The following is a 15258-nucleotide window of genomic DNA, read 5'->3' on the forward strand; positions in this document are numbered from 1 at the left end:
CAAAACTGGCTGTGCTTTCTGAGAAGCTTTTGAATTGCGAAGATTTGCATCCCTTCATTCTCCCCATGCCGGGCGAAAGCCCCTGAACAAAACAAAAAAAAAGGTTGAGGACTTGTAAAAAAGTTCACACTCTAATTTATTTAAGGTGATGGTGGCAGTGGAAATAGCTACATAGGTTTTTTTCCCAAAAAAAAAAAATATATATACACAGTGGGTGTGCATGAATGAACGTGCATTAAAACCGCCTCGGAGGCACTTCCCTGGTTCAAGAGCGAGAAAGGAGGCGAGTTTGTGCAAGGCTCCCCCGTGTGGGCACCTCCGTGGTCAAAATCGACAACGAAAACATGGAGAGAAAAATGACCACCTTTTCGGGACGCCACACGGAGCCCCCGATTCTTTCGGAAGGAAATGCCCGACGGATTGCTGCAAGAGGAAGGATTTAACTCTTCCATTCTGGTTTGGCTCATTTGGTTCCAAATGGCCAAGAGTGATCGTTCGAGGGGGGGAAAAAAACCCTTCCCCCTTGTTTTCCAAAAGTCCCAGATGTTCTCCACGCCTTTGTTGGCTTGTTAAAGTGCTACTTGGAAGTAAAGTCTGAACCGGAACACAAAAGATTGGGGGTAAATACAGGGGATGGGCTCAGCCGGTTCAGGCGAACCAGTAGCTAAACTGCTGGCTGGCCGCGCCCCTACCAGGAGTCCCCATGCGCCTCCTTTTGCCCCCCAGGCAAGTGCAGGGAGGCCTCCTAAGCCCAAATTGGGCCATGGGGGGGGCAATGCGTCCCCCCGCGGCCCATTTTTGCTCCCAGTAGGCTGCTGGGAAGCCTACTAGGCCCAAAGCTGGGTATGGGGGGGCCAGCGTGTTCCCCCTACCCATCGCAGCCCATCTTTGTTCCCAGGGGGTACAGGTGGCCAGTGCTGCCTGTCACAACCCCTGGCCACGCCCACCCAGTCGGTCATTAGGGCAGAGAACCAGTTGTTAAAATTATTTGAATCTCACCTCTGGACGGGCGGGAATTAAACCTGCTGTAGGAGAGGGACCGTCGGCTTCTAAAACACGGCTAGGTTTTCAGTGGATCCAAGCAACGGCCAGTCCCGATGTTTCCTCCAAGGAAAAACCGCTTGGGTGCCCCCTTACCCCACAGCCCTCTCCCCCTTAAAGCTTGTGACAGCGTGCGGAAAACGTGGGGGCGCGTCGCCCAACGGCGTCACCTTCGGCATCAGATCCTCCTGGGGGATCAAAAGCCCAGCTGCGGCGGGAAAAAAATCCCCCCTCCCCCCCCCCAAACAAACGTGACTAGAGAGAGACGGCCATTTTCACGAGATCGCGCTCTGGGGTGCGTTGTCCAAGGAGAGCCGCTTGAACACGCTTTCTCGAGTCGCTCTCCATGTGCGTTGCACGGAGGGTGTCCCGCACACCGGCGACGGGAGTTTGCGACTCAACCTCGTCTTGAGGGAGGAAAAAACGGGGAGAAATTATTCGGGCACTACGAGCTCAAGGCCAAAAGCATGGGTAGATAGATGACTTGTATAGTGTCCTCCGGCAATTCTGGACTACAACTCCCATCCCAGAGCCTTTCCTGGCTGGTGTGATGGAAACCAAGGTCCAAGATCCCCCCCACCCTCGCCCCGAGGACCCCAAACCTGTTCTGATAAAAGTTCATAATACTGCTGAACAAGGTTTCTCCTCAGTCTGGCATATATATTTATATCTTTATATATAGGTCTTTGGTTATTTGGGTTTTCTCCCGCGTAAAATTGGAAGTGTCTTGGCGACATTTCGACGAAGTCTCATTCGTCATCTTCAGGCTTCAGCTTCGTGCTTCTGGGAGCAATGTGCACATTGCTCCCAGAAGCACGAAGCTGAAGATGACGAATGAGACTTCGTCGAAACGTCGCCAAGACACTTCCAATTTTACGCGGGAGAAAACCCAAATAACCAAAGACCTACCTACAAACACCCGCGAAAACCTCAGAAAACACACACACACATATATATATATATATGGGGGAAAGTCCCATGTTCCAGCAAGAAAATCCACGTTTGTTCTGCCCAATTTTGACCAAAGATCTCGGAGCAAAGGGAAGGAAGATGCGTTCCTTTCCTCTCGGCAATCGCCCACTTTCACCGTCCCCCAAATCTGGAACCGGCAGAATCTCCACCAGGGAATTAAGAACTGTTCTCTTGGCCAAGCTGGCGACGGTGACGCCATCTTGGCAGGGAAAGGCCTTTCGGTTCGCCAGCCGGCCTCTTCTCGTCTTCGTCTTTCCGATCCCAAATCCAGACGTCGTCCATCCGTCCGTCTGTCCCCACCCCACCCCAACCCACCCACCAGCCCAGCTTCCTCTTCTCTCCCGGGTGGCAAGAGGGCTCCCTTGGATTCTGCCCTCGTTTTTCCGGTTTTTTCCCCCCACGTCAGAACAGGAGGAAGGTTTGAGAGACAGAGAGAGAGAGAGAGAAAAAGAGAAAGAGAGAAGCGTGGAGAGAAAATGGAGCCGGTGGGGGGGTTGTGGTGGAAATTCAGTCGTATTCCGGGCGTTCCTCAGGCCTGGCAGCCTCGCCTACAGGGAGGTGGATGAAAGGGGGAGAGTTGGGGGCTCCTTGATGGTGGGGCTCTTCCAGGTACAATCCGCACGCCTGGCAGCTGCAGTGTAAAATTTTTTCCACCAGTTTCTCCACCCGGGAGCTAAATTGGTGGTTGGGACAATCCAGCGACACCTGGGAAAGAGAGGGGTAGAGAGGAGGCAGGATAAGGAGATGCGCAGCAGCCTCAAGGATCCCCGTCTTCGGGAATGGGCTCGCAAAAAGGAAGGAGCCCCCCCACCTACTTTTCCTAGGAGGTGCACCAGGGGTGAAATCCAGCAGGTTCTGACGAACCGGTGGCAGAAATTTTGAGTAGTTCAGAGAACCGGCAAATGCCACCTGTGGCTGGCCCCAGAGTGGGGTGGGAATGGGGATTTTGCAGTATGCTTCCCCTGCTATGCCCACCAAGCCACACCCACCAAGCCCCGCCCACAGAACCGGCTGTAAAAAAATTTGGATTTCACCACTGAGGTGCCCCAAACTTGACTTTATAAACATCGGATTCTCCTCGGCAAAATTTGGATTATTATTATTATTATTATTATTATTATTGCTTCTCCTTGGTCTACCCTAGCCCCTTAGCGCATGCCCGGCCACCCTCCCCCTGTGGATCCGTAAAGGGAAGGGCTGTGTATTGCAAACGGGCACGGTGCCCACTCACCCTTCGTGCAACCCGCACCCTTAAAAAGGTAAAGGTTTCCCTCGCACATCTGTGCTAGTCGTTCCCGCCTCTAGGGGGTGGTGCTCATCTCCGTTTCAAAGCCCAAGAGCCAGCAGTGGTGGGTTGCCCCCAGTTCAGACCGGTTCTATAGAACCGGGAGTAAAACTAGCGGGAGGCTCCGCCCACCGACCCGGATGTCATCATAGGCGATCTGCGCATGCGCAGAAGCTCGGTGCACGAGCGATCCCGTTGCGAACCGGTAGTAAACATAAGTGGAACCCACCCCAGTCCGAAGACGTCTCTAGGGGGCGGTGCTCCTCTCCGTTTCAAAGCCGAAGAGCCAGCGCTGTCCGAAGACATCTCCGTGGCCATGTTGCCGGCACGACTCAATGCCAAAGGCACACGGAACGCTGTTTCCTTCCCAACAACGGTGGTCCCTATTTTTCTACTTGCATTTTTTGTTTACGTGCTTTCGAACTGCTAGGTTGGCAGAATCCGGGACAAGTCACGGGAGCTCAACCCCCCGTTATACGTGGCGCTCGGGATTCGAACCGCCAAACTGCCGACCTTCCGATTGACAAGCTCAGCGCCTTAGCCGCTGAGCCACCGCGTCCCTTACCCCAGGGCAAAACGCAGAGACTCACAATTTCCCACTGGATGCTGGAGGGCATGCAGGAATCGCAATGCACCAGGGACTCCGTCGACTGCGGCAAAGTGTTCGGGACGCTGTAGCTGAAGCACTGGCCCATGCAGGCTCTGGGAGAGGAGGAAGAAGGAATTAGGAAATATATATTTTGGTGGAACTTGGTGTGTCCCGGGGTCAGCCTGACGCCCACGGGGGCGGGGCGGGGGGGGCGGCGTTTTGAGGGGGAGCTTTGGCACGGCACAGAAGGAAGTTCTCCAACTCTTTGGCTTTTTGAAAGATTCCAGGCACCACCAGACTCTTCAGCAGGAAGTGCTGTCCAAATTTAAATAGAATAACAAGAGTTGGAAGGGACCTTAGAGGTCTTCTAGTCCAACCCCGCCACTCAAGTGTTGGAGCACTCACAATTCTGAGTCCCTGACATTGCCAAGACCATCAGGCCTCAAGATAAGAGATAAGCTTTATTGTCATTTTTTTTTAACTGTGAGCACACTGGCCCACATTAAAAATGAAATGTATATCTTCCCATACACATAACACATAAGAATAGAAGAATAGAATAGAATAGAATAGAATAGAATAGAATAGAATAGAATAGAATAGAATAGAATATATGGAAAGAATGGAAGGGAAGGGAAGGGAAGGGAAGGGAAGGGAAGGGAAGGGAAGGGAAGGGAAGAGAAGAGAAATAAGGAATGGAATGGAATGGAAGAGAAGAGAAGGGAAGGGAAGAGAAGGGAAGAAAAGAGAAGAGAAGAGAGTAAGAGAAGAAAAGAAAAGAGAATTATAGAATAGAATAAGAAATCAGAATAGAATAGAATAGAATAGAAAATATGGAAAGATTGGAATGGAATGGAATGGAATGGAATAGAATAGAATAGAATAGAATAGAATAGAATAGAATAGAATAGAAAAGAAATAAGGAATAGAATAGAATAGAATAGAATAGAATAGAATAGAATAGAATAGAATAGAATAGAATAGAAATAAGGAATGGAATGGAGTGGAATGGAATGGAATGGAAGAGAAGGGAAGGGAAGAGAAGAGAAGGAAAGGGAAGAAAAGAGAAGAGAGTAAGAAGAAAAGAAAATTATAGAATAGAATAAGAAATCAGAATAGAATAGAATAGAATAGAATAGAATAGAATTTTTTATTGGCCAAGTGTGATTGGATGCACAAGGAATTTGTCTTTGGGGCATACGCTCTCAGTGTACATAAAAGAAAAGATACGTTCATCAAGAATCATAAGGTACAACACTTAATGATAATCATAGGGAACAAATAAGCAATCAGGAAACATTATCAATATAAATCTTAAGGATACAAGCAACGAAGTTACAGTCATACAATCATAAGTGGAAGGAGATGGGTGATGGGAACAATGAGAAGATTAATAGTAGTGCAGATTTAGTAAATAAGTATATACATGCTATACACAAAGACACACACATATATATATGAATATATAAATATACATGCATATCAGTAGTGGGTTTCAAATCCCAGCGCTACCGGTTTGCTATTGGTAGCGCATGGACACGCTTTGTGAGCGTTCAGTGCTTCTGCACATGTGCAGAGCATTTCTGATGCCAAACCAGACTAATACAATATGACAGTATGCCCTCAATCGTCCCTCTACAGCAGGGATGTCAAACTTGCATCATCACGGCATCATCACGTTGACGTATTGGGACTTTTCCCCCTTTGCTAAACCGGGCATGGGCATAGCCAGAGCGTGATTCATCCAGGCCGCGGGCCGCATGCTTGATAGCCCTGCTCTATAGAAAGTGGCGAGGACAGGAAGGAGGAAGCTGTATTTTTTTCATGCGATGCTTGACAGCCCTGCTCTATAGAAAGTGGCGAGGACAGGAAGGAGGAAGCTGTATTTTTTTCATGCGATGCTTGACAGCCCTGCTCTATAGAAAGTGGTGAGGACAGGAAGGAGGAAGCTGTATTTTTTTCATGCGATGCTGAAAACGCATGTGGCGCTGTGCCCGCTTCACCGTTGTCTCGCTGTCGCTAAAACCCACAATTGTGAGTCCCTAACAATGCAAAGGGAGCAACGTCTGACCACCAGGCCTTAAAAGAGACGGCGGAATCATTAGGCTGAGTTAGGACCATTACCTGTTTTGGATGGATTTCGGATTGCATCCATTGTGTCCGATAATCTGGGTGATGTTCTTGGCCTCGCACCAGGCATTCTTGTCCGGAAATAGAGCGAGTTTGTTAATATGAGACGGGGCAGCTAAGATCAGGCAGGGGAAGAACGCGCTCAGCAGAAGTCTTAGCATCATGACTTGCACCAGTCGAAACCTAGAAGTGGGTTCAAATGCACTTTTTAATCGGTTGGAAAAGAACATTTCCCCCACCCCACCCACCCATCTCGTTCTCTGCCGGTTCCTGTCTCAAAATTTCCAGGCTATACACGTAGGACTTAACGATCACAAACGAACCCAGCGTTTCTGTTGCTAAGCTTGAGGTTTGTTTAAGTGAGCTGTGCCCCATTTTCAGACACTTCCTTGCCACGGTCGTTAATCGTGAATCGCTGCATTTGTTAAGTTAGTAATAAGGTCGTGAAAGGAATCTGGCTTCCCCATTGACTCGTCAGAAGGTCGCTTAAGGGGATCACGTGACCAGTGGTGGTATTCAGCCAGTTCTATCCGGTTCGGGCGAACTGGTAGCGGCGAATGCGGGAGGCTCTGCCCACCTGCCCGGACGTCATCATGTCCCGTTTTTGATGCTCTGCGTGCACGCTCACATTTACGAACCAGTAGCGAAGGTACGTGAATACCATCCTTGCACCTGATCCCTGGAATGCTGTGACCGTCATAAATATGAGTCATTTGCCAAGCGTCCAAATTTTGATTACGGGCCCACGGGAATGCCGCAATGCTCGTAAGGGTGAGAAACGGTCATAAGTCTGTTTTTTTTCGGGTCTGTTGTAACTTTCCACGATCACTCAATGAACTGTTGTAAGTCAAGGGCTACCTGTATTTAAAAAATCCACCAAACCTCAAGGCTACTCTATTTCTTTTTTAAAAATCCTTTCACATTTCTAAAGGGAGATTCTTCAGCCTCTTGTCGAGAACTGGAACTTTTTTTTAAAAAAAAGAAGAAGATTGCAGTCCATAATGAGTTTGTATTTCTGCATCGGAAGCAGTGTGAAATCTGAACCGGTTTACTACCGGTTCGCTGGCTGCACATGCGCAGTGCGCACCAAAAGAGGGCTTGGGAAGTAAAGTAGAACAGCATGGTGGGGCGGGGTGATCAGCTGTGGCGCGCGATCGTGGGAACCTTTTAAAAAATGTTTTAAAAGTATTTTTTATTACCATTCTGGCGGATAGATAGTAAAAATTGCTTTAAAAAAGTAAAAAAAAAAAAAAGAAGTTCCGACAATCATAGCTGTGTCGCGCAATCATCAGAACCTTTTTTTAAAACTTTTTTTAAAACATTTTTTTACTACCTATTCGCCCGAACTGGTAGTAAAAAAAACAACTAAAAAGTAAAAGAAAAAAAGTGCCGATGATCAGCTGAGTGACGCACGACCTTCGGAACTTTTTTTTTTTTACATTTTTTTACTAACGGTTCGGCAAACCAGTAGCGTTTTTGGACTACCGGTTCGGGAGAACCGGTCCGAACCGGTAGCATTTCACCCCTGATCTGAAGACATTCTGCATACATCAAACACTTTATTAAGCAGCTTATCTAGGAATAAAAAAGCACCCCCCGAAGTAGCGTAAACAAGATAGATGCAGTCGAAAGAAAACATCATTTTAAAAAAATAAAAAAATAAAGCAATAGACTACTTAGTTTTTGTTTTTTTTAAAAAAATGGAAGGGTGTTATGTAGCTTTTCTTGCAGGCAGGTAGAATTTTATAAGGAAGCCAGAACAAATCATTCCAAGAAAGGGTTTAGATGAGCAGAAATAGAATTTTACACTATAATTCAAAATTATAGGGGGGGGGACTGTAATTTAGCATATGGACAGCAGGGGTCACTGCAAGGAAAGGCAAATCGATAAATCTAGTTTTATGGATTTTTACATATTTTTTTTTGCAAAGTTTACTTTGAAAAAACATAAAGATGAAGAAAACAAAAGACAAAACTACAAATTCTGTGTTATATCTTCCTGGAAATATCCACGTTGTTTTCTCGGCAAAAATATAGGTTAGGGTTTAAGATTATTTTGTAAAGTTTGACTTCCCGCACACCGTTGTTGAGATTTCCTGGTGGTGACTTGTCCAAGGAAAAACGTCAACCATTCCCTTCCTTTAGCACAGGGGTCACCAACCCACGGCTCTGGAGCCCGCATGTGGCTCTTTCGCCCCTCTGCTGCGGCTCCCTGTCGCTCAAAATATGAGTCGCAACCGCCAATGTGCGACACCCACCGGCACATGATGTATTGAGCTTTTCAACCCCCGGTAGGCCAACCATGAATAAATCCAAGAAAAGAAAAGTTTCAGAAGAAAAAAAGAATGTTTAATTCAACTACAGATGCTAGTTTTGTGGCCGCTCAAGAAATAGTCAGGCGCGGGAAGGGTTTTGTGGCTCCCGGTGTTTTCTTTTCTGTGGGAAACAGGTCCAAATGGCTCTTTGAGTGTTTAAGGTTGCAAGCCCCCTACTTTAGCAACCTGTTCTGGGTCTATGAACATGTTTTCCACTGTGATCAAAACGTTTCATTTCAAAAACTGGGAAATTGGTAAGCGACCCAGCAGGGAGAGAGAAATTTGGGTTTCTAAGCCAAAGATGTCATCTACATTTTATCCTTAGGTGGAATAAAATATTTCCAAAGCTTTTCACCTCCCCCCTGCTATTATTTGACATTGTCTCCATGATGAGCAATGATTCTCTTCGTGACAGCGCTCCAAAAAGTTCTGGAAAAAAAAAAAAACTTAAAGCAAGAGGGTTTGAGTGTCGCTATTTGTTTGGGACGATCGCGCACAGAATGAGGGTTGCTGATTTAAGGCAATTGGATGCTATCAATATTTTCATATTGTCCTCTAATATGGCCCTCATTTCACAGATGTGGAGCCAAACAGGATCCAGAACCAGACTAAAACCAGCAATCGATCTTCATCCGGAGAAGGAATTCCGAATTATTTCAGATAAACTAGGTGAGTTGGCATTTGATCATGCAGCCTGTGAAAACGGATGCATTTTAATAAAAAGGAAAGGCTCTAGCATCCGTCCAGGGTGACGGTGAAGCTGTAAAATTGAGGTGATGATCCTTATTGATTGGACTGATCTGGGGGGGGGGGAAAGGATCTGGTTTTGAATGATGGATCACGAGGAAACAGGCAAAGATTTGGGGCAGGAATAGGGATTTGCAGGAAGCATCCCTGGAGGACGACTGGATAAATGCTTTTAAGAAAAACATTGGGGACGTCTCTGTTGAGGTCACCAGGAACTGAGCTTATCTCAAGGTAAGGTATATAAATTTAATTTATATAAAGAGAAAGAAAATTCCCCTGGTATCCAAAATCCTAGGGAAACGAAGGCAGCCGGTCGCACAGATCCCATTGGCTTGCGAATGAGTGTGATTTTAGGAAATCAAACAAGAAATCGAACATGAAAGAACTTGCCTTCGGAAGTTGCGAATGCTCCAACACTGGAAGTTTTTAAGAAGAGATTGGATAATCATTTGTCTGAAGTGGTGTAGGGTTTCCTGCCTGGGCAGAGGGTTGGACTAGAAGACCTCCAAGGTCCCTTCCAACTCTTATTCTGTTCTATTCTATTCTATTCTATTCTATTCTATTCTATACTATTCTATACTATTCTTCTCTTTTCTTCATTCTATTCTATTCTATTCTATTCTATTCTATTCTATTCTTCTCTTTTCTTCATTCTATTCTATTCTATCCTATCCTATCCTATTCTATTCTAATTCTATTCTGATTTCTTATTCTATTCTATTCTATTCTATTCTATTCTATTCTATTCTATTCTATTCTATTCTATTCTATTCTATTCTATTCTCTTTTCTTCTCTTACTGTATTCTATTCTACTCTATTCTATTTCTATTCTATTCCCTATTCTATTCTATTCTATTCTATTCTATTCTGATTTCTTATTCTATTCTATTCTATTCTTCTCTTTTCTTCATTCTATTCTTTTTTTAAATTTATTTATTTACATTTATATCCCGCCCTTCTCCGAAGACTCAGGGCGGCTTACAGTGTGTAAGGCAATAGTCTCATCCTATTTGTATATTTACAAAGTCAACTTATTGCCCCCCCAACAATCTGGGTCCTCATTTTACCTACCTTATAAAGGATGGAAGGCTGAGTCAACCTTGGGCCTGGTGGGATTCGAGCCTGCAGTAATTGCAGGCTGCTGTGTTTTAATAACAGGCTATCTTATCTTATTCTATTCTATTCTATTCTATTCTAATTCTATTCTGATTTCTTATTCTATTCTATTATTCCCTTTTCTCTTACTCTATTCTATTCTATTTCTATTCTATTCCCTATTCTATTCTATTCTATTCTATTCTATTCTATTCTATTCTGATTTCTTATTCTATTCTATTATTCTCTTTTCTTTTCTTCCCTTACTCTATTCTATTCTATTCTATTCTATTCTATTCTATTCTATTCTATTCTATTCTATTCTTCTCTTTTCTTCATTCTATTCTTTTTAAATTTATTTATTTACATTTATATCCCGCCTTCTCCGAAGACTCAGGGCGGCTTACAGTGTGTAAGGCAATAGTCTCATCCTATTTGTATATTTACAAAGTCAACTTATTGCCCCCCCAACAATCTGGGTCCTCATTTTACCTACCTTATAAAGGATGGAAGGCTGAGTCAACCTTGGGCCTGGTGGGATTCGAGCCTGCAGTAATTGCAGGCTGCTGTGTTTTAATAACAGGCTATCTTATCTTATTCTATTCTATTCTATTCTATTCTATTCTATTCTGATTTCTATTCTATTATTCTATTCTATTCTATTCTATTCTATTCTATTCTATTCTATTCTATTCTATTCTATTCTCTTCTATTCTATTCTCTTTTCTTCATTCTATTCTATTCTACTCTATTCTATTCTATTCTATTCTATTCTATTCCCTATTCTATTCTATTCTGATTTCTTATTCTATTCTATTCTATTCTTCTCTTTTCTTCATTCTATTCTTTTTTAAAATTTATTTATTTACATTTATATCCCGCCCTTCTCCGAAGACTCAGGGCGGCTTACAGTGTGTAAGGCAATAGTCTCATTCTATTTGTATATTTACAAAGTCAACTTATTGCCCCCCCAACAATCTGGGTCCTCATTTTACCTACCTTATAAAGGATGGAAGGCTGAGTCAACCTCGGGCCTGGTGGGATTCGAGCCTGCAGTAATTGCAGGCTGCTATGTTTTAATAACAGGCTATCTTATCTTATTCTATTCTATTCTATTCTATTCTATTCTATTCTATTCTATTCTATTCTAATTCTATTCTGATTTCTTATTCTATTCTATTATTCTCTTTTCTCTTACTCTATTCTATTCTATTTCTATTCTATTCTATTCTATTCTGATTTCTTATTCTATTCTATTCTATTATTCTCTTTTCTTTTCTTTTCTTCTCTTACTCTATTCTATTCTATTCTTCTCTTTATTCTATTCTATTCTATTCTATTCTATTCTATTCTGATTTCATATTCTATTCTATTCTATTCTATTCTATTCTATTCTATTCTATTCTATTCTATTCTGATTTCATATTCTATTCTATCCTCTCCTCTCCTCTCCTCTCCTCTCCTCTCTTCTGATGGCTTAACAGAAGATGATAAACAGATAAGCAGACCGGCCTCGCGTGTATATGTCTAAAGTCTTCCTCTGGATAATAACTCGCCTCTAACACATTCTGCAAGTTATGCGTGCCGCAGTTACAGTGAAATAAATACCATCGGCCTGGAGTCTGTCCCCCCCGCCCCCCCCGCAGTGAACCCATTCAGCATATTTACATCTTTTTAAAAATTTATCCTAGCCTCTTCCCGATCCTTTTGGAAAAGACGGTACTTCTACTTTTGGGAGCTGAGCAAGGTCGGCTCCTCCTCTAGGATGAGGGCGGCCTGCCAAGCAAAAAAAGAAAAAATTAGGGCAAAGATGAAAGGTGCCAACAGGGAAGGCAAAGCAGCGGCCGAAAATTTCGTAGCGTAATCCCGGAGTGAATGGAGTCGTTCGACAGAACCGTTTTCACTTCGCTTTCGGAAGCCGGTGGGGGGGAAAAATGTGCAGCCATGCCAGGTTCGTTAACTCGGTGGAAAATAAGAAGGATTCACTCACTGACACATGTCGTTTGCTGGTGACTTGGCACAAATCTTAAGCGTGCAAATTTAGACAAGATCCAAGCACCGTTTGCTGTCTTTCTCTAGGTAGAACTGGAGAAAAATACCTGCATCGTTGCAGAGATGCTGTTAGCCTCCAGAGCTCAAATCGCTTTCCGCCTCGCAATTTGAAGGTGCAATTATCTCTCGTTTGGGCATTGGGCTGAGGATGATGGTCTTGGATGCCATCAGAAAGACACGGGCCGTCCTATTTTGCCCTTTCCAGATCTTTGGCTTTTTAAAAACGAAAACGAAAACCATTCTAGTGAATAGACCAGCCGAGGGGGGGAAATGCTAAAGTTCTATTTTCCAAACGAGGATTTTTTTGTTTCTCTTTTATTTGAAAAAGGAGACAGAAGGCAGCAGGTGGGCCCGGGATAAACTATTGAAAAGTGAACGGTGCAGTCTTTATTTCAAGAAAACCAAGCTAAAGAGGCATCCAAAGAAGAATTGGGAACAGTTACACATTTAAAAGCCAGGTTACCCTCTCCTTAGCGGACAAATAAAGCCACACACAAATCTTCCAGTCTTTGCAACAAATGAACTTTGAGAACATAAATTCTATTTATCCCCCAAATTAATGACTCCCCCACACCCTCAGTAATAGAGACATCGCAGGACTCAACTTAGCAGCTGCATTATTACAAGCAAAAAAAAAAAGCATGCAAGTTAAAAGTCGGATATTCTACTTCTTCCAGTGGTCGGTGATGAGGAAGGGGCATTTATTTATGTATTTTCAGTATTTATTTGTTTATAACAAATAAATGGCTCAGACTGCTAAGACAGTCTGTTATTAACAGCAGCTGCTTGCAATTACTGCAGGTTCAAGTCCCACCAAGGCCCAAGGTTGACTCAGCCTTCCATCCTTTATAAGGTAGGTAAAATGAGGACCCAGATTGTTGGGGGGCAATAAGTTGACTTTGTATATAATATACAAATGGATGAAGACTATTGCTTGACATAGTGTAAGCCGCCCTGAGTCTTCGGAGAAGGGCGGGATATAAATGCAAATTAAAAAAAAAAATTTCTAGTATGATCTGTCTTAAAGGGCTCTGTGTGGCATGCAACATCTCATCACGCCAAGACTACTCAAAAAATAATAATAATCAGAATTAAATCTTAACCGTATTTTAAAAAGCCACCAAAAAGCAAAAATAACCCTTCTTCTTCCATCTTAAAAGGGATGGCAGCCACTATTAGCCAGGTAGGTCCAAAACCACCTGGGAATAAAAATTAAAAAAAAACAGTTTTAACCTGTTCACAGAATTTCAGGAGTTTACTGCAAGAGCTTGCCTGAAAAAACTGCTGACACGCAGAGACATGAGATGTTAGCTCTGTTGGTCCGTTGGCCAGGACCGCAATGATGCTGGGAGATCTGGAGGCGAACTTAGGGAATCAAAAAATGAGTTTTGCTCGCTTCTAACTTTGGTTTGCACATCCAGGAAACCTTAAGACCCTCCCAAAAAACCCCATTGTGCGAAGGTGACCCCCTTGCCATCGTGGCTACTTCTGGAGAAAGCGGTCTTTTTTTCTCCCAAACCAGGATCCCAAGGGGAGCAACAATCAAGGTTAGCTTCAGAAGAGAAAGGGGAAACCCACAAATCGCCTTCCGAGAGACCAAGGGGCGTGGAAGGAACCAAGCTAACCGGGGTTTTAGCCTCCCGTTTTCCTATCCCGGATCCTAGGAGTGGAGCAGGGAACATCGGATGTTCTCAACTAGCTTTCCACTCCAAGTCCTAACTTGGCCTAATCCGGTTTGGCTTCTTGGGGGGGTGGGGGGGGAGACAAGACGGGACACGTTTTCGGCTTGAAAAGCCCAACTCGTAAAGAAGGAACGCAGAGTTCCGCTTTAGTCGAAAAGCAAAAGATGTCAGAGCTTTAGAAAAAAAAGGGGGGATTAAAAAAATCAGAGGAAAGGAGAAAGAGGTTCTTGTAAATGAGGGTTAAGTAGTATGTGTGGGGGGGGAGAGAGATTTTAGAAGCCCCGTCCCCTCCCTCCAAGTATTAACAATCTGCTTTAAAACTTTGGTTGTCCCTTTCAAAAATTTCTCGGTTTAAAACAGGGGTCACCAACCTTTCGGATCTCAGGGACCGCTAAATTCATAATTTTAAATCCCGCGGACCACTAATGTGAAATTTTTAAAAAAGATAAACAGTACTTAGTGCAATATAAAAATGCCAATCATTTTTTCTGCGGACCACCAAAATTTTCTCACGGACCACCAGTTGGTCCATGGACCACCAGTTGGTGATCACTGGTTTAAAAGGTTTTGTTGCCCCCCCTTTAAGAGGCCAGATGCAGAAGGAGGAAAACGAAGTAGAGCCTTCCTATCCAGGGGCAGTCTACCTCCCGTAAACAGTTCACCACCCAATGCTGGAAGAGCAAAGTAAAAGGAGATACAGTCGTGTTTATTATTAGGTTGGTTTCAAATCATGGAAGGATTTGAAATGGAAGAGGGAGGGTGTTTTCCCGTCCTGTATTTTTATTTTATTGTTTTAAACCGACTTCATGGATAGCTTCGGTCACTTGGTTGGTCCAGCTTGTGTTTGTGTCTCGAAGTTAAGGGGGGAAAAAGAACAAAACCTCATTGAAGCTGTACTGTGACTGAGCATTATTCGGTCCGATTCTCTTTAAGTGGATAATAACAGCTGCTGCACAAAACTGCCAGGGAGAAGAACGTTATAGTATTAACGGTGTAAATCTCTAATAAAGCAAATTGGATGGTCCAACTCTTTAGGATCGCCTTAAAACAATACGGAGTTTAATTTAACCCCTGAGGCAGCCCAGGTTAAGTGTCATTTTTAACAGAGGTGGTAATAATATGTAGTTTTTTTTTTTTTTAAAGTCCCTTTGAATAACCGCAAAATTGTTGTTGTTTTTAAACGCACTTGATGTTTTAACTTCTTTTTTTTAAAAAAACAGTAAGAAGACCGTTTATCTGGCTTGTTGAAAGGTTTTTTCCCTCTGGCATTCAAAGTCAGGCCCAAATTAATACATTTCAGATCCTTCTTTTTCCTTCTGAATCAGCGGTAAGGGGGAGAGAGAGAGAGA

At 43.7% G+C, this 15258-nt stretch overlaps 2 protein-coding genes across 5 annotated transcripts in view; one reads left to right on the plus strand and one right to left on the minus strand.

Moving 5' to 3' along the window:
- TMCO4 (transmembrane and coiled-coil domains 4) overlaps window positions 1–138 on the plus strand; it is a 55996-nt gene extending 55858 nt beyond the window's left edge. The window contains exon 16 of the mRNA XM_058161367.1: window positions 1–138. The gene's annotated coding sequence lies outside the window, so the exon portion shown is untranslated.
- Window positions 119–15258, minus strand: part of NBL1 (NBL1, DAN family BMP antagonist) — a 17051-nt gene continuing 1911 nt past the window's right edge. For 2 of the 4 annotated variants that reach the window (XM_058161373.1, XM_058161374.1), the window contains exons 2-4: window positions 6012–6200; window positions 3889–4000; window positions 119–2718 (exon numbers count right to left, since the gene is read on the minus strand). In XM_058161373.1, the coding sequence (XP_058017356.1) occupies window positions 2521–2718; window positions 3889–4000; window positions 6012–6181 (480 nt within the window). In that variant the 5' untranslated portion in view covers window positions 6182–6200 and the 3' untranslated portion in view covers window positions 119–2520. Of the gene's footprint in view, window positions 2719–3888; window positions 4001–6011; window positions 6201–8098; window positions 9108–12274; window positions 12441–15258 lie in introns of those variants that run through there. The other 2 variants (XM_058161375.1, XM_058161372.1) reach the window with 2 other exon arrangements.

Source organism: Ahaetulla prasina, chromosome 18 (assembly GCF_028640845.1).
Source record: "Ahaetulla prasina isolate Xishuangbanna chromosome 18, ASM2864084v1, whole genome shotgun sequence".
Taxonomy (NCBI): domain Eukaryota; kingdom Metazoa; phylum Chordata; class Lepidosauria; order Squamata; family Colubridae; genus Ahaetulla; species Ahaetulla prasina.